At 33.8% G+C, this 21174-nt stretch overlaps 1 protein-coding gene across 1 annotated transcript in view; it reads left to right on the forward strand.

Annotated features, from left to right (window-relative positions):
* Positions 1-405: 405 nt before the first annotated feature.
* Positions 406-21174, forward strand: part of LOC145668527 (D-3-phosphoglycerate dehydrogenase) — a 42119-nt gene continuing 21350 nt past the window's right edge. The window contains exon 1 of the mRNA XM_081736506.1: positions 406-672. Coding sequence (XP_081592632.1) covers positions 538-672 — 135 coding nt within the window. The 5' untranslated portion in view covers positions 406-537. The remainder of the gene's footprint in view (positions 673-21174) is intronic.

Consider the following 21174-nt stretch of genomic DNA (forward strand, 5'->3'; position numbering starts at 1 on the left):
CATCCAGCACATAAGTGTCTTTGTGTGTGAAATATGTTTAAAAGAAGCATTTCCCTCTCATGCTCTTGTATAGAAAGGGATATTCATTTGTCATACAAATGATGTAATAATTTTTGATGATTTCATGAACAATATAAAAAAAAGAAACAGCATATGATTCTTATAGTGCCCTCTGGGATTCATATACATGTTCTAAAAATAGCTTTATCCAACATCTGGTGAGGGCATTTTACTTTGACCCCCTCCCGCCTTATTATAATTAAACTTTTAGTTTGCCCTCCAATATCAATCCTTTGGCTAATCTCCAACTAACACATTGGTCAGAGATTGGTAAATTAAGAGTAAAGAGGAATGATTGCACGCCGCTTATCTTTTCATCAAAGATATTATAAAGCGTGCAAGAACAATCATGCCCTTGAGTTCAGTTGAGGAAGTACTTCAATTGGTGTCCGCTTGGAGACTCTCCACTCGTTTATTGGTAGTGGGATAGAGCAGTTCGCTTCGCACACGACTCTTGCCGCACAAACTGAGCGCATCATGGCTTTACGTTTAAGAAGTGTTTTTATTAGTGATGCCGTTGATCCTGCTTGTGTGAAAATTCTACAAGATCACGGAATAAACGTTGTCAACAGGACTAAGCTACCAAAGAATGAACTATTAGAGGAAATCAAGGTAGGTATTGTCTACTGTCTGGAAGTTTGAAAAAAAGATTTAGAATACTTTGCAAATTGCATTTATGCAACACAGTAAATCAACAACAACAACAAAAAAGGGATTAATGATATCCAAGTATTAACGCATTTATCAATCCAATATTATATGATACGGCTGTAAAAGGGCTCTCCTTTCGGTAGATAGATTTGTCTAGCTACAATTACAATGTACAGTGAATTGACGAATAGCAATTGTAAGTAGGCAGTAATGCTAATTCAATTCTAGGCCAGGGACGCACCCCAGGCCCATATCCACAGGGGGCCAGCAGGCCGGGCCTCCTAAATTTTTACTGCCTCCTTAAAATTTTCACGGTAGGCTTGCAAATAAACTATAATATGGTTGTATTAATTCCCCCTAACTTCTAACGGCCCTCTCTACATTTTTGGGCTAGCTACGGGTCTGGCGCACCCACGGGGGTCTACCGGGTCCAGATCCTCCAAAACTTCCTAGCTCAACTAATGTCTCTACACTTTCTCAATAAAACTATATGTTTAACAAGGAAATTATTAGTGTGGCATGAAAAATTGATCTTACACTTCATCAGTAATCTTATATATATATATAAAATTCAAGTTCTTATTTTTTCTATAAATATAAATGGAAGTGTTTTATACTTGCTTATCATCTTTTCTAGTACAGAATAATATCCGTTTAATACTACATAGACGTAATGGTTTGTTTGTAGTATTGGACCCCCACCCCAAAGCTTAGACCCCTACCAACAAAAAAATCTGGGTGCGCTCCTGTTCTATTCTATATGTTTTTAATACTGAAATGTCTTATCTCTAAGTTATCTCTGCATACACCTACACGCTTTGGCATTCCACCAAGTACCTGACCAAATTCCGAGCTCCCGTGTGGTCTCACATAGTCTTTGGTGTGAGAAAGCCAGGTTCGATTTCTGATCCTGATCAAGATATATTTATCCAGGGTTGCACCATTTATCTTGATACGCCCTTGTAACCTTTAAAACAGTGTTTCTCAACCGGTGTGCCGCGGCACATTGGTGTGCCGCGAATGGACCACTGGTGTGCCGTGAGGAAATCGAAACAAAATTATTAATTCTATAGGAGCCAAATTGCAAGACATAGGGGAAAAATGTATTTTTGTATTTCACATTACTATGAATTTCTACCATGTAAAAAATTACTGTAATTGTAATATATTATTCTATATCTATTACTGTGTAGCAGATAGTATTTCGGCTCGTACACATTTCCACGGTTAGCTGCTATGTTACGCTTCAATTGAGACTCATACTAACACCTGAAATGGAAGCACTTGTAAGGTACGCGTCAAGTGAACGTTCGTAGAAAACTCATTTGCACGTGAATGATAGAATAACACTTTGTTTAACAGCTGAGTTTTGACTCGACGCATCGCAAGCTGTGTGATTGCAATAATATGCACCGGTTTTGGTTAAAACAGCAAAGTTAAAATTATAAGGCATTTGTTTGTTCGTTCGTTATTTAGTGATCTTCGTTCTTAGTGAAAGGTTGGATACAGTTTTCGAAAAAGAAAGCGTATTCTTAATAATCTGAGTCCTATAATTCATTGCAATTGTTTACTATTTTAAAATTAGAATAAATAATAAGTATAATGAATTAGCATAGGGGGAAAACAGTGATGAAGCTTTTATCTCTGTGAGAAGGAGACCAGTAATTACAGAAAAAAAAATACCATGGTTTTTTATATTTGCAAATAATAATAACAATAATATCTATAAGTGTGCCGCGAGAATTCAAGTTACACCCGTAGTGTGCCGCAAGTTGAAAAAGGTTGGGAAACGCTGCTTTAAAACTAGTAGAGACTGGAAGCCCCCTTTTTTTTTAATTTTCAGAAGGGACCATGCCCCACCTTGAAAAATATTATACTTACCCAATACATTTAATTCCATTTATTCAGAATTTTTGAAACCCAGAAGGAAGTAATTTTCGAGTATCCGCAGCACCATATTTTCGACGTGTTTATTTCAGTCTTTTGAGATTCAGAAATAAATAGAACAAAATATATCCTTGTAGCTCGCTTCCTGCAGAAGAGAAGCTTCCATGCATTCAGCCCTCCTTCAATCTCTGTTTTGATATAAGACGTGTTGCTCCCCTTTAATAACGTCAATCAATTGCACTTTTGTTTTTCTTCCCCTCCATTTTTACCTTCTACCATATTTTATAGTACAGTGGTTCTCAACAGACCCGTATCCACGGGAGGTCTAGGGGGGCCGGCCCCCTAAACTTTTGCTGCCCCCTCTAAACTTTTCACAGTAGGCTTGTAAATGAACTACAATATGGTGATGAACTATAATAGGGTTGGATCGGCCCCCTAACTTCTACCGGGCTCCCCTAAATTTTGGGGCTGGCTGCGACACATTGGTGTGTCACGCAGTCCTCTAAGATGTATCGCGAAATTTTAGAATTTAAAAATCATGAAGGATTTTATAATAATTAATTAAAGCGAGGCAAACTATACCAGTTAACACCTACGGCTGTAGAATGATACTCAGTGCTATTTAGAGTCATTATAAAAATTAATAATAATAAAAATATCAAACAAGTGTGTGGCGATGTCCTAGGCGTTCCGTAAAGTGTGTCGTCAGACAAAAAAGGTTGAGAACCACTGCTATAGTACATCCACAAAAGAACAATTACTTTTTAAGTAATGTTCTAACTAACTTCTTTCCTCTTCTTAACTATCTACAGTGTGTTTTTCTTATCTTTTCTTTCCAACTTTAGAGGATATTTTTCATTGCTTTTTTTTTTTTTCATCTTACTCAACTAAATGTTATCCAATATTCTTCTTTTATATTCATATTTAGAACGCTTTCTGTGGCCCTTTGTGGCCTATTGACCAACGCAATATTTTCTGTGTGTGTGGCAACGGGTTTTGCAAGTCGGGGTGTTACCTTTTATAAAAATTTGAGTACTGATTAAAATTTCCCTTTATCAGTAGTCTGTTCTCATAAATGAACTTTATATTTTTATCAATCAACCAAACACTTTTGGTTGTTTTCTTAATTACTTTCTCGTACTACTCACTTTCTTGTTCCGTACTGTGAAATATCCACATGAAGCCATTGGCGAGTTGTTCTGTTTACTATATGACAATTCACTTGATAGAATACTGATTTGTAGTTTAATATCAAATATATATATTTGGCTAGTATCGAAATTTAAATTTCAGTTTGATAATGTACTATTTTATATTTCTTGTGTATTACTGAGAAAATGTTCCGTTACTACATATACAAATATATTATCATACAACCTACAGTATTTTACACGATCATACTAAGGCAGAGGCATTCTTAACAATAGCTTGTGTTTGTGTCACACCAGGAGCGTCATTTCAGATTTTGCTTTGGGGGGGGGGGCAAGACCCCTTGATTTAAGTAAAATTTCTCATTTTTAACTGATTTATCATTATTCTTTTGAGATAAAATCTCTATAAATCTCAAACTGAGGGGGAGGCAATTGCTCCTCCCTGCCCCCTCCCTAAATGACGCCCCTGTGTCACACGTTGAAATGTCCGTTAAGTCTAATCATCCACTATCGTTAACTTAAATGCGTTTATTAAGTGTTTAGCTGACAGTAAATTAAAACATTAATGATTGTTAATCTGAGCGAGTTTCTTTACAATGGTGAAAGAGGCAAAGACATTCGTAAAAATGATCATTTCTTCCAACGAGAAATTCAATAGCGTATCACTGTATTTAAAGTTTAACGATAACTTATGAAATGGACGTCATATATGAGAAACAGAGCAGCAGAGGGACGTTAAATTTTAATGTCTTCAATTATCATCCTCCAGCACAGAAATTCGTTACTAAAACTTGAATTGCAAAATTGTTCACGTCTCCTGCAGTAGAATAAGTAATGTAATATATAATTATCTTTCTTTAAAAAAATGTCTGGCAACTTTTATGAGTTTTGTTTGTCCTTCAAGCTGTATACAGACTATTTTCATCGTTAAACGTTTATAAGCTAAATAATGCAACGCCTCACAGCAATAAAATATGAATGTTAAAGCAGTCCTTTCTCAAGTTCCGATTAATTTACATCGTCTTGAGATGTTCTAAAGATAACAATCAGTGACAATACAATGCACTGGCATATATTTAAGATATAATTGAATTTGAAACAATTTCCGAGAATTCAAAACAATTTAATTTGTCAAGGTTAGATTTTCTCTTTCTTTATCACCTTGCTCAAGATCAAGGTCAAATCATGCTTTATTTTCTTTCTTCGTATTAATAACGAGGAATCGAGAAACTGGTCTGGAAGAAAAGCCTATAATTTAAGCATCTTTCCTTCAAATTATGAAGAAAGAGAATGGTCAAGGTTATTGGTGCAGGTACTAAAGGAGTGTGAGATTATATCATATTATTATTCATATAGGAAAAAATACTAGCCTTTTATGTACAATCTTGTTTTGAAAAAAGCTGACCACCCTCTCTCTATCAAAACCCCTATTTTTTTACCCAAAGTCAAATCTTAGAAACAGTTTTAGATTTTCTATGACCATTTGAGATTTTTGTTTAAAGTATAATAGTATTAGAATTTAATGCATATGGTTGCAAAAGTTTGGCTTTCTAAAACAAGAGTAGGGTAACTAAGTTCTCTGAATACAACTATACATTAATGCTTGCAAACTGGCTTTAGTCTTTGTAAAAATTAATGGTTGAAATTGCAGTGGCGCAACCAGGATTTTATTTCGGGAGGGACCAAGACTACCAAGCAATAATGTTTTTTTTGGGGGGGGGAAGATCATCAAAATTTGTCTACAGGGCTGCTGACAGTCAAATAGATATTTATGATGGTTGTCTTACTCCGTTTAAAAGTGAAATGACAAATACAGTACATCATGTAATAAGAATTAGTTTTTAATTAAGTAATAAATAAATAAATATAAACATGAGCTTTTGTACAGAACCACTGAAAATCAGTTTCAAATTTCTTTCAACATAGTAGAAACTCATAAAATGAAGCTTGAAATATAATTTCCTATACCTACTTAAATTACGTAAATTACGTATTGTTAAATTATATAATTTTGATAGAGCATACAAGTAATTAAAATATACTGGTACAACATCACCGAAGCTTGAGGGCAGGTAAGGGGAAAAGTTACTTCAAACTTTGGACCAATAGCGCCACTATTATTTAAAGAAAAAGATTAATCATACTACAATGAATTAACACTATATTATCAAGCTGCATAAAGAAAAAAGATATTCGATATTTCAGATATTAAAATATAAGTATAACCTTTAAAAAGCAAAAGCAATTGTCAGTTACATAATACAAGTAAAAGTGAATGTTCTGCTATCCATAATTTTTGAAACAGAAATAGATAATCACCAAACACATAAACAAGGAAAATAATTATGAACATTGCACTTATTGTAGGCTACTTGTAAGCATGTAATTAGCAAACACATGGCCAAGTGGTCAGATAATGTGTTTTTGTTGTGAGTAGTCCTAGGATAGAGTACCGGGTGCAGTGTTTTAGCCGACAATTCCGGAGGGGGTGAAGTTTTGCCTCCCTAAGTTGGCCAACACCCCCTTCAGAGCTAAGATAGTAGTATATTGAATTGTGATTACGTATCACTCTTGCGCAGGGTACGTCTTTTAACAAAATGTCTCCCAGTGCAGTCTTCTCACATTTTAATTTTGCCTGCCTACGGACATTTTCTGGAAGAAAGCCTGCTGGAGAGATTACTAATGGGGAGCCAAATGATTTTGTATGTTTGTTGAACTTTAGCGTCCCTTTTCAGCACAGAAATAATGTGAGACATGAACCTATAATTTAAGATGGAATCCGAACCAGCGTACCATTCAATGTCATCCTATCGGGAATGAAACCTAGAACCATGTGCACCAAAGGTGCGCACTCCAACAACTAGACCAGTCACGAGGGCTGCTAGGGAATTGCGGAGCTACCTTAATTAAGAAGTACCGAGCTCTGGTTTAGAAACCCTTTGAAGTTGATGATCTGATCACCATATAAATAATTTGCATTTTCGTTAACTTTTACATAATAGGCCTATAACAGATTCATCAGGGACAAACGAGTGAATTCATGGGACGAAAACAATGAAGAGGGAATTATTATATCTAGCTAGTTTCTAGATTCAGTTTTATTTTACAGCTCTAATTCACTCTATATTAGTGGTTGTCCTAACTGAACATATTCTTAACTAATAATTAGATGACATAGTAACTATGCATTTTTGTACCATCAATTATATTCCTTCAACATTTTATATCATTTTTCTCAAGACTACAAATTTCCTCCCAAATGTTCAAGCAAGATTCTTTTCCTCTTTTAAATTACTTGCAATATCATTCTTTTCTATCCTACTATCCCTATCACTTCCTCGTTAGTTTTCCCTCTGCACCAGCTAATACTCTTCGTGTTTATCTACATCCATATTTTGAAAATCCATAGTTTTTTATTGGTATTCTATGTGTCATATTTCCGTCTCATGGAATACAACACTTCCGTATTCAACATGTGACGAGTGTCTCTTAAATCGTGGATCCGCCACTGATTTTTATCTATATAGACCCTTCTACACTATAAACAAGAGTCCATAATCGGTATTTCGAAATATTGTACTGCCTTTTTATTATTAAGAGGTTAATGCGCTCGGACAACTTCTTTAAATATTCTAGAGCAGTTTAACTTGTTCTGTTCTCCTGATTTGTAATGCGGTAAACAAAATTAATAATTAACCGTAGTTGAACTAAATTATTTCACGCGTAAACTCGTCGCTTAGAAGACAATAAATTCAACACATTTCGTTGATGTAGCTGAAGTCCGTGGTCAAAACAAGAAGTGGGCACAGATAATTTTTAGAATATATATGTGAGAGATATAGTATACGCATGGATAAATAGATAGGTATAATTCCCTTGTGACATGTAGTGACCTACACAGCATACAAATGGTGTGACGAAATTATGTTGTACTTCGAGTATCTTGGAAATGAATTATCCAAGATAGATGGTTGTCAGAAAGTATTTAAAAGACCTTCATCCAGCAATGGATCGACAATTGTTAATAATGGTATGTATGAGTTTCAAATATAAATAACCCTCACTGCTTCACTCATATAATCCCAGTTCTCATTCTTGATATCTGAGCATTTGAGATTAACGAATAAACGTCTATACCAGCGTTTCCTAACCTTTTTCAACTTGCGGCACACTACCTGTGTAACTTGAATTCTCGCGGCACACCCATTTTATATATATATATATATATATATATATATATATATATATATATATATATATATATATATATATATATATATATATATATATATATATATATAACTATTATTATTTGTCTCCTTCTTACAGAGAAGAAAGCTCGATCACTGGTTTTCCCCCGTGGTAAATCATTATGCTTATTTTTCATTCTAATTTTAAAATAAAAAACAATTGCAATGAAATATAGGACTCGGGTTTTTAAAAATCCACTTTCTCTTTCGAAAACTGTATCTAACCTTTAACTAAAAGGGAAGATCACTAAATAACGAACAAATAAACAAATCTCCTATACTTTTAAAACACAAATGTAGGCAATTTGTATGCATGTTTCCTTTGTTGAATTTATGGAATGATATGTTAAAATTTCAAGTTACGAAATAGTCTGCAACAATAAAGAAGCAATAATGGTCATGACAATGATAAATACGTTTTTCAACATTAAAAATGTACAGAAAAGTAACACATTATGAAACTTAAAATTGTAGATTTATAGTAGAGGTTCAAAGTAATGTGAAATACAAATATACATTTTCCTCTATGTCTTGCAATTTGGTTCCTACAGAATTAATAATTTGTTTCGATTTCCTCGCGGCACACCAGCGGCCCATTCGCGGCACACCAGTGTGCCGCGGCACACCGGTTGGGAAACGCTGGTCTATACCTTCTTCTGAGAGATCGTACTTAACCCTGTAGCTGTAAGGATTTCTAAGAACAAAGACACTTAAAATAAAATTTACCGTTCCTTCCGTTCTCCATTAATCTTTTCGTATGTACAGAGCAAAGTAATGTTCTTCAAATAGGTCAATTGTTTTTGGCTGTGAAAAATTTGTATTCTACAAGCTCTCCCTTCCAGCTGAAATTTGCACTGCATACACTTGCTATGCTAATAGAAATACAAAAGATATAGAAATCTTATCTGCATGGGTTATTTTCGATTGCCGAAAATGGGTTCTGCTACGTGAAGTTGCCAACGTTCATTTTGTTTTTGATGTAAGTTGTTTATAAATCCTGAACAAACGAAAATTTTATGAAAACAATCGCAAACAAACGATCTGCATGGTTTAATTTTCAAATTCTGAAAATGGGTTCTGCCAGGTTTAAACTCATACTTTGTATGGCTTCTTTCTTTCACGCTTGGCTTGGAGATGTGTGTGTGTGTGTGTGTGTGTGTGTATGTCTGTATGGAGGTTTATTTCGGTATAACAAACGGTTCTGCGAACTCGGAATCAGGGCCAGATTTCCCAATAGGCCCGGCAGGCCCTGGCCTATGGGCGCAAGCTCCCAGGGGGCGCACGGCCGAGAGAAAAAATTTAAAAAAATATTTAGAAATAAAAATAAATAGCCATAACTTAACATTTTTTTTGAATTGATTTTTAAAAATCAGGCTAATAAAGTATTCTGATTTTGAAGTTCATTGGAACAAATAATTGTTGGTAAAGTTCACCAATCTTTTGTTAATACATTAACGGTATTTTGTTAAGCCCAGAACCAAGTAAATTCCTCAAAAAACTTGCAATGATAAAATTGCATCGTGGAGTGGTGTTTAAGCAATTAACATATAGGCCTGATATAATTTTTTAATAAAGGTTTTTAGGAAAGTAACTTTAACCAGACTAGGGGGCGGAAAAAATTATTGGGCCTAGGGGCGCCAAAATGCTAAATCCGGCCCTACTCGGAATATTTTAACAACTGGTTCGCCCGAACCGGCTGAATAGCACCACTGGTTAAAGGTTAACGTGAATTCTCCTTACATATATACCAACAAACAACTTTCTTCTTGCTGGGATAGTGATGTCAATCCGTGGGAAAATCCCATTTTGTAGAATTTTTGATATTAATTTCTCGAAAAGGGATAAAGGGAATTTTCGTCGCAATTGCTGTAAACATGGGATTTCTAATCGATAGTAAAAAAATGTTTTATGGGTGGAAAGTAGACCAAATTAATCCTCAATAGTATTGAAATCAGTATTAATTGTCAAGTTTTCTTACCGCAAAATGCATGCTAGTACAAAAGTAACTTACGATTCTCAAAAAAAAAAAAAAAAACTCCAAGAAGTGTAAATTGTGCTCTGCTATTTTCAAGACGACGAATTATATAATTAACAGTAAAAAGTAAAATGAAAAATGAAAAAAAAACTTCGAAAACGTACACAAAATGACTGTCAAATAAAGTTCTAATATCCTTACGTTTATCACAATAAGATGACATAAAGGAATTATGCAAATGCTAAATCCTGATGACAAAATGTACTTGTTTTTGCCAACATTTTCGACTATCAATTAAGAAAAATAGTTATTCATAATCACTTGATAAACGTGCAAGATCGAAATTTACGGGTAGCTTACTCATGTGTTGAATAAAATGTGCGACATACAATAGTTTCATTTTTCTTCTCTTGTTTTTATTTTGTAATTAATATACGTTGGAAATTCAAGAGGAAAATGGGAATTTCTGCCTCTAGATGGGATTTTATTGTGTTCTAGGTTGGCATCATTGTGCTGAAAGAGATCGCAGGGGAACTGACCCTTCTCTGCTCTACTAGATACGTGACTGATACTCTGTAGCTATGTGAAGATAAAAAAAAAAACATTTTGATATATCCTTGTATATGAATTTTGATCTTCCGTAACTTTTAATTTAACGTGTTTACTGTCAATGTTCATCTCAGCACCAACAATTTAAGGCGAGAAACGATACTTTAACTTCATTTGACATTTTCGACCACTATCTCTGTACAAATAATAAAATGTTTCCTTGTTTCATAATCAACAAATTAACACGTTAAAGTCAACAATAGGAATTGTTAATGCAAATCTTGACGCGATAAGAAGAATACAAAAGCTACTTCGATTAAATGTTACGTACAAGCGTATAAAGCTGTTTGCTCAATACCTTGTGTAATAAATGCTTGGAACATCGTACAGGACGGAATATTCCGCTGCATTGACCTTAAATAGCCCTACCACACTGCAATTATGTTAACAGCCGTTTTACTTCCCGACAGTGAAACTGGTTATATCCAGATTTTAAGTGGCATGTACACGTTTTCTTTTCTCTTCTTTCTGGAGCGGCCTGAAGCCAATAACTTTCCTTGCAAGGACATACAGTACATGTTTTACAATTTGGAATTAAGCCAAATATTAGATGACAGACATTATACATATGTCGTACTCAGGATGATAATTACTCAATGAAATGTATGCTGTAATACCAAGGTGCACATATGATTGATTGACTCTTGATATTTTTTCATGTAACACACATTTCTAAATTATTACCTTCATTTAAAAAAAAATCTTCGATAAAATTTGAAATTAAAGTGTTATATATATATCAGTGGTGCCCACTACCCCTTATGTGCATGACGCACCCCCCCCCCCCAATTGTCTATCCATAGGTGTTCTTCCATGAAAAAAAAATCTTTTCGATTAATTTTTACACCCCCTCAAACATATTTATATAGATTTTTACCCCCCCCCAATATTCCAATGACGCAGTTTGCGTCATAGCCCCCCTCTGTGGGCACCCCTGTGTATATATGTAATTATATATATATATGTATATATATAGAGAGAGAGAGATTCAGCCAGTGCTACTACCATCTTATCTATGCCCAGAAAAGAAGGTAAGAATAATTACCATACTTCAACCAAGAATAAGAAGGAAGAATGATTACCATACTTCAACTCTATAAAACTAGAAACAAACGAGAAATGCAGAGAAACTACAGTGATAGATGTAATCAATGGCATAGGCAAAAGATGGTCTGTGTTTTAACACCCTCCGGTTAACAAGATATTGTGAAAAAATATTTACCATATTAAGTATATGAAAAGTCTGAAATAATGTGAATGAAAATATTGAACTCACCTTAATGAAATTCTGTGTACGCCACTGGACGTAATTATCTATTGGTGTTTTTGGATATTTCCACTAAAAGGTAACTGTGACTCATATAAGTTCTAGAGCAATCATATCTGTACCTAAATGTCCTGCCTTCGAACACTGGTAAGCAGTATGTGTATCTAATTGTGGACAAACACGGCGATATTGAATGTTCCACAAACACTCTCAGTTCCCACTATTTTTATAATTATTTCATCATGATTGATTAGCATTCATCGTTATCTCCTTGAATATAAATGGGACTAATCTAGTGGTCAAATTGGGCCGGTATGAGGGGTTATTGCATACCAGCAGTAAATTAAAATGCCAAAAATCATGTAAAAATGTAAGCTAAGCACTACTACATTGAAATAATGCCGAAGGGTACACTTGTTCATTTATTATTTCCTTCATTTATTCTTTATTCATCATAATCATAGGCATTCTGTATTAATAGAAGGTCCCTTGACGCAACTGAAAAGCTTCCATACATCATGGTCTTCAGCTAACTTCTTCGCCTCAGTGATGTCAACCTGAAACATTATGAAATTCCAGGTCGAGAGGCAAAAAATCCAATTTTACGTATGAATTTCCCACGTTATACTAATTAAAAGTATATTATATTATTTTAAAAAATAAACTCCTCTCTGTTAGTCATTTTTTACAATAAATAAGCCGTAAATTTCGATCTCCTCAAAAAATTCCATATGTGCTGCTTTTTTTAATCCCTTTTCAAGAAAATAAGGTTAAAAAAAAACTCCGACAATATGGGATTTTCCCCACAGGTTGGCATCACTGCTTCGTCTTCACGTACGATTTTTCTACTTTAATACCGTCCATCAACTGTAGCCTCTTTCGCCATTCCCTCTTTTTCTTGCCACCATACCCTCTAGCACTTCCCTCATGATACAGTTTCTTCTCAACCAATGTTTCAACTATTTCATCTTCCACTTTTCAATTACATTTAAAATTGTTCTTTTCTTCTCCATATTTCCTTATTCATTTCCCGTTTAACGGAGCTAATTCTCTCCATTCTTCTCCACACCGATATTTCAGAAACTTACAGCCATTTCTCTTAGGTTTTGCGTAATGCCCATGTTTCTATCCGATAGAATACAATACAATACACAAAATATTGCATGAGTCTTTTCCTTAACTCTTTATTCAAGGGACCAGAAAACAATTTTTTCTTCCTCGTAAAGGCTTTTTTCGACTTTAAATATATCATCACTTACAATATTACACAGATATCGAAAACTATGTCCTCTGTTCTATTTTATGCCCTCCTACTTATATATTAATAGACTTCCCTCCATCGCTCGTTTCGTTCCAATAAGCTAATTGCATATCTTGTGTTCTTACCTCTTTCAAACCCAAACTGTTCCTCCTCAGCTTCTTCATTTGCTTTTCCATCTTCTGTTCAATGTTTTTGCTGCATGCGGTGAGACTAACGGTTTTCTTTACTGCTTGTTTCAATTACACATGTGAAATCAGTCTTTACCAAACATATTGCTGTAGATTTATTTACCATTTCTCTATTTATGAAATATAATCTACTACAGGTCATTGCATTAAATGCATTGCAGGAAAACTTGATGACAGGCACGATATTACAGTTTGCAAGAGGGAAAAAAGAAACGAGAATCTTAATTTTGATAAAAGAAAGGAAATTCTCAGACAAGTGTATCTAAGACAGGTTTGTGCGTAGATTGTACTAGTAGTAATATATATATATATATATATGTATATATATAATTAAACATATACGGATCTTGATGAGTTCAAGTCAGTAGTGCTTAAAATCTTGTAAATTGTGGCAAGTGCTAAGCCATTGATTTCAGAGTACTGTACTTGTGATGATATGATTCCTTTAGCCTAAATAACATAACGGTGGGTCGTTAAAGTAAAAAGTAGTGATGGTGGTACTTGCACAATAACAAAATGTTTGCCTCTCCCAAATATTTAAGATTTCATTTCCTCTAGATATCGCGTTATCCAGAAAATAAGCCTTAACATTTTTTCAGAGATTACTTCACTTCAAGAGTAAGCCCTACCCCCAACCTTTCAACAAAACTTATTTTGCGCGTTTCTCGTAACAATCAGAGAGCACGTTAGTAACGATTACGCTTTGAGTTGAGTTGACAGGCACCGCATCTCCTGAAAATAAATTCTAATCCATCTCTTGGACAAAACATTAAAACCCAGTCTTACTTTTGGGGATACATAATATTTTATCTGGAGTTCGAAGAATAGCATTCTCTGTAAGGAGAAAAAACCTCAAAAAGTACAATTCTCCGTATTCAACTATGCAACATCCGGTTTAAATTATCGAAAATCTATATCGACATAATATCAAAACTTAGTCGATATATCGAAACATTTAAAAAAATCAAATTCCAGAATATCTAAATGTTGAACATCAAAATATCGAAGTATACTCAAAATATCGAAAATCCATCAGTAACATTTTTATATCGACACTTCAATATTGGAAACTATTGATCAATCGATCAATATATCGAAATATTGCACAGCCCTAACTACTATGATTAATTCTAGGTAAGCTAATAGGAGGTCAAAACCCCAAACACAGTCACGGATATGGTCTTATAAACGTGGATTTTGATGTTCCTTTTTTCTCATCAACCCCCCGCGCGCGGAGGTACGTATTTAATGTCTAAAGAATTAATTACAACTTTCATAATAGCTCTGCATATTTTAGAACACCTTTTTGCATTTATCTGTAGTAGTGAGATAAGTAATACATCTTTTAGTATACCAGTAAATTTAAGTGAACAGTTTACTTCGTGTTCGAGGTTGTAAAATTATGTTGTAATTCCAAGTGAGGACCAGGTTAGGAATCAAGTAGGTATTTACTGTATTCGTATAAAAATTCACATTAATATGCAATCTGAGAGCATATCCAATCTATGTAGGGAAAATTATCTGAGCGTTAATGTAATAACGATGTACTTGAATAAGTAGATATCTGATTCCGTCCTTTTATAAGTAGATGATTTTACATTCAAAAGAAAAGGAAAAACGACTTCAACAGCTTTGGCTTGACTCACAATCTCTCCTGAGTCTTAAATCAGGAAAATTAACTTCATAACAAATGAGATCTTATTTCTAGAAAATTAATTTTTAAAATACGACTGAAGTGCATAAATAAATGTCAAAACATCTTTTAAAGACAAAAACTAATGGTAATTGTTCGTATCAGGAGATAATAGTCGCTAAAAGGAACAGCGATGTCTTCTCACCGACATCAAGTATTAGGTAATTGAAGTGAAGATTTAGATTTTACACGACGCTGCTTTTTTTTTTTTTTTTTTTTAATCTCCCTGTCAAAATTAGCTTGTTTTCCTTTCTACAATGGCAAAGAGGTGAGTAGAAGGGGAGTTTGTTTTGATTACCTATCAGCTTATCTCGAATGAATTATAGTTGCCCAACTGGAATGTCAGTTTCTACTGTAATTGTATGTATCACCCTTCATATCTGTAAACTATGTCTTGCATAAGAAGCAAAAGATCTCAAATCATAGTACAGTATTTCATTTCTGTATATTTTATGCTTTTTCTAGTTGTTATTCCATATCGTGTGGAGCATAATTTACAACGGAGTCTATTAATTATGCATATTGGTGAATCAAATCATTGTTATCATTTTATGTTATTTATGTATTACAAAAATCTTACTATATTACCAAAGCTAATTTCAAACTATTAAACTAATAAAGCTATTTAAATGTAATTGCAAAATGATAATTCAAATAGAGAAATTAGAGACTTTGTTCTCATCCTTATCATTCTCTAAGTAGATAACATGAACCCATTACCTTCATTTCAGAATACAAAGTTCATAATTATCTATTTAGTTTCTCATATGTATGCTGAAATCTCACAGTGGCACCAGGTAGTCTGTAATTACTTTTTTAAAAATAGAGCATCTGATAATTGTTTTCTTATTTTATATGATATGATATTCATAACCACTACCAACTACTATGTTTATTTTTGTACACCTTCACCTAAATTTCGTTATCTCTTTTATATGTATATGAATCTCTTTTATATGTACTTGACAATTTATACTGATAACGTTATTATATTATGTTTCCAAATTCTAGGTTAATAGGTCTGAACTTAAACCTTTGTTTACATTTTGATAAATTTGATATTTTTAAAAAAAGTAGCACAATAAAGCTTACTGCACTGTTCAAGGATACATTTTTCACTCACGTGATAAACATTATCCTGCATAAAATCTATAAAATATGATTGTACACATACAGTGGATTTATTTTGTTTAGTAAATTCAATCATTATTTAATATTTTATGATCTTCAAGTATAATCACAAGTAGTTTACTATTGGAGCACAAAAATGGGATTTTAAGGACGTATCTTCGACGCCCAATAAGAGGTTTCTCAAGCCTGTCTTTAAAATCAACTGCCATTGTCTCCTCCTTGTCTCTGTACATAAGATATACATATAAGAGTACTATATTTACCGTTGTAAATGAATATGAGCTCCAGGAAAATAATATTCAAAATTATCCAAAAATCGAATATCGTGTATATTTTACCTAAAACTTTACTTTTTTTTAGTAAACAAATTTCTTGAACTCTTTTAGACTATATAAAAACCTACCTGGTTCATTCAAAATGTTCAGAAGCTGGCTGCTTTTCAAATGATTATCTAATAAATGTAATTATTCAGCTAGTAATATTTTTAATGCAAAATTCTGAGTTTTATTAATGTACAGATAAGTGTTTATGTTATATATTATTTATATAATATTGATCCAAGTAAAGAGTGGGTTGTAAATCATCACAGTCATTATTACTGGATACAATAGGATCTGAAGGCCACTGTTGATAAAGCACATAACCACTTGAAAGCTGCAGTGAGGTGTACAATGACATGCAACCATTGGCATGTTATGGGGTCGTTTCTTCTAAAGGGCATGATGAAAGCAGAACGTCACCTTACAATACTAGAAAATTAGGTATAACGTTGTGTTCACATCAAATAACTTTCCATAAATATATTATTTGTGCAAGATTGTGCTCTGGTCCTTTTTCTATTCACGTCTCTGAACGGCTTGACGAACATTATCCAGAATGTTGGTTGAGTTGTCATGGTCTATGTAAAATGGCCAGCACAAAGTCCTGACTTTACTTCTTCCAAGTTGTTTCTGTGGAGCTGTGGTAACAAGTGTTTCTGTGTGTGCAAGGTTTATTGTATCGAACTACATGTTCAGTAACACACAAACGGACTTCTTGTCAAAGGCAGTAACGACTATTCCCAAACATAACTAGCAGCTAAAGGATAGTGCTGGCACTTTAATTTTGGAATTTTAATTTTGCACACAAATTGTATCACCCTGTTCCCACAAACAGCTCTGTCACTGTAATCAATTATATATATTTAATAAATTATAAGCAGTTTTCAAAAGCGTTTGCCTTCCGCCCATACATGTTATTTAAATAAGAATTAAACTATTATCAAAGACCCAATAACAAATATGATCATAGAGATTGTATAATGGTAATATTAAAACTTTATACGTAGGTATTATAATTATATGTTCACTGAAGGTCCTACCTTACTTGTAAACCTAACACGCAAAATGATAATTAAACAAATAAACATGAAACACTCAAATACTTTAGTTATCCATCTATCCATGAAAAACTAGGCTGTCCAGATAGCTGAGAGATTTGATTTATACTATTCAAACTGATTTATACTGATTTGATTTATACTGATCAAACATATAAAAAAATAACGTAGGGAAAGAATTCTCATATGGTTTTAAATTCAAGTAGTCTCTGTTTAGACACGTTGCTTCGTTGATGGGGAAGTTTCTTCTCAATAGTAGATGTTTATGGGAGGTTAAATTAAAAATATTCATTTCATTTCAGTAAAAGATGCTACCTGCTGACATGAACATGTCTTTGCTCGAATTGAAACTAAACTGAATGTGATGAATGTCAGTGCTTCGAATCATTATTATTCGAACCATTTTGTGTTCTGTGTATGTCAACTCTTGACTTTTAATAATAATAATAATAATAATAATAATAATAATAATAATAATAATAATAATAATAATAATAATAATAATAATAATAATAATAATAATATTTATAATAATAATATAAATTTTGGTAGTAATAATAGTCATCAAGCAAAATTCCAGTTTCAATAAGAGACTACTGTTTATAGACAATGATGATCCTCTTTTAGTTATGGCGTACAATTCTGACATCGATTTAGCGTGGAAAAAGAATGTTAAAGGAACACTTCAAAACAGGGACGCCATTTATAGGGGTCATGGGTAGCAATTGTCATCCCCTAAGTTAGATACATTTATATTTTAAATAATAGTGGGTCAATCCATTTTAAGTGATTAAGCATGTGCGGCTCTACCATCTCCAAAAAATCTATTTTTTTTTCATGAATGTTTATACTACCAAATTGAAAATTGTTGGAAGTCTCCAACTTGTGTAGATCTAAAATTTTTATCTCTTAACATTTTTGCCTAAAACCACTTAAAAGGGGTGAAATCAGGGCAACATTTTTGGACATTGAAGACATGTTTGGGAGGAGGAAGCAACTGACGTAGAGGTCTGAATTTGTGTGTGCATGTAGTCCGAGGTCATAAGTTTATACTAAAAAATTTGCAGATCTGTAGCTGCTCCCAAAGGTCTGAAAAAATAGTAGAATTGGGGAATTATGCCAATTTGGCACATTTCACTGTCCAATATCTCCAATGGGCCTGGATTAAAAAATTGAAATTTTGAGAATAGTTACTCTTTTAGTATACCATAACACACAACAAAGTGCGTTTTGTGTTTTTGAGCGGAAGGGGGTCAAAATATTAATGAATGATGTCATATTCTAGGAGGTGTTTTGTTCACAAATTCAACTGGAAATTCGTTGTTGTGACGTAAAATAAAGTAGAAAGAATGGTTAGTCCAGTCAAGGTTCTCAAGCTCGTTTCTTTCCTCTAGTTGTGACTCACTGTCTTATCACATCAACAGCAGCACTAGTGAAGAATACCGCTATCAGCAGAAGGCGAAAAAGTCAAAATGTATATTGACAAGAAGTCCGTAAGTACTCATTGCTCTTGCTGCTTGCTATATCAATGATATTTAATCATGTTTATTTTTGTTTTAACTGTCAAGTCATGCAAGAGTCTGTTGTTCTTTCGTTTGATCTACATTCCACAGTCAGTGAATACTCATTCACGGTAAACACTGTAGATCAAACGAAAAGACAACAGTCTCCTGCATGACTTGACAGTTAAAACAAAAATAAACATGATTAAATATCATTGATATAGCAAGCAGCAAGAGCAATGAGTACTTACGGACTTCTTGTCAATATACATTTTGACTTTTTCGCCTTCTGCTGATAGCGGTATTCTTCACTAGTGCTGCTGTTGATGTGATAAGACAGTGAGTCACAACTAGAGGAAAGAAACGAGCTTGAGAACCTTGACTGGACTAACCATTCTTTCTACTTTATTTTACGTCACAACAACGAATTTCCAGTTGAATTTGTGAACAAAACATCTCCTAGAATATGACATCATTCATTAATATTTTGACCCCCTTCCGCTCAAAAACACAAAACGCACTTTGTTGTGTGTTATGGTATACTAAAAGAGTAACTATTCCCAAAATTTCAATTTTTTAATCCAGGCCCATTGGAGATATTGGACAGTGAAATGTGCCAAATTGGCATAATTCCCCAATTCTACTATTTTTTTAGACCTTTGGGAGCAGCTACAGATCTGCAAATTTTTTAGTATAAACTAATGACCCCGGACTACATGCACACACAAATTCAGACCTCTACGTCATTTGCTTCCTCTTCCCAAACATGTCTTCAATGTCCAAAAATGTTGCTACTATAGGCCCTGATTTCACCCCTTTTAAGTGGTTTTAGGCAAAAATGTTAAGAGATCAAACTTTTAGCTCTGCACAAGTTGGAGAAGTCCAGCAATTTTCAATTTGGTAGGACAATTACATGCTGAGATATTCAAAACAACGTAAACGCTTAAAATCGATAAAACGCAAAATGGCGGCAGCCTCTGCGTCGCCATGCGATGTTGAAAAAAAATTAATTGTGGTTTTGAAGTACTCTTATATAGAATAAACATTCATGAAAAAATTAGATTTTTTTGAGATGGTCGAGCTGCAATTTTCTGTTTTTTTCCGATCACTTAGCATGGATTGACCATGCTAATATGAATATACTAATAACGAACATGAACTCTTATGTTAATGGAGAGTCTTGTCCTCCCTGACTTCTCCCCCAGCAAAACCTGAAATGACACTACTGCTCAGCATAACTTTAATGTAAACTAGCAACATTATACTGGAGGGACATGGAGGCTTAGTGATAGAGTGCTCACCTCTGGCACAACGTATTCATGATTTGATCTCAGATTGTGTGAGTTTATGATGGACGTAATCATGTTTATTTGTTTACTCGGGGCTCTCCAGTTTCCTCCAACATTCATTCCACTATTTTTCACATTTATTTACTTTCGTAATCATCCATTTCCTTTAGCCTATAGACAGGGACGGCTCTACCTATATACAACACGTGCATTTGCACGGGGCAAAAAAATTTAGGGGGCGAGAAAAATCTGTCATAACTATTACTTAAAGTTAATACTTCTTGTTGGAAACAGACTTAATGATGATAATACGAAACTGACCTTCAGGTGTTTAGGTCGCAATAGTTTAAGGTCACATGAACAGTGCTGAAGCAAATGGTCAAACAAATCCCAACATAAATTTCTTGACTGTTGTCAAATACAAGAACTCGATTCTCGAACAGCAGCGAACATCTGTTCCATTAGTTAGTTATCAGAGTTTTGATATGGAAACTAGTCTTGTCTTTGTTACAAACAAGTTCCTTATCATTGAAGACGGAATTTTAAAAAAAATAGCAAATATAGAAGGGAAATCAAGAAATAAAGATAAAAGAGCCAGTATTGCTAACTGATATATTGAGATTGAATCTCGATATTGAAATCTCTAAACGGGATTTTCATCTTTTCTCTGTAGGTGTGTTTGCTTTATCTTTCACTAACATAAATTATTTAAATAAAAACAGATACAATGACTTTGTATTTGTAGTGTTTATGTATTTTTGAGTGCGAGTGCTCTTTTCCTCCCCATCGTTGTTCATGATGGGGTGCCATACTTAAAAGCGTGATTTTAATATTTTTTTCTGCAGAAAGGGGGACGGCAAATGATACTATTGCACGGGGCAG

This window comes from Thermobia domestica, chromosome 13, assembly GCF_964235325.1.
Source record: "Thermobia domestica chromosome 13, izTheDome1.hap1.1, whole genome shotgun sequence".
Lineage (NCBI taxonomy): Eukaryota > Metazoa > Arthropoda > Insecta > Zygentoma > Lepismatidae > Thermobia > Thermobia domestica.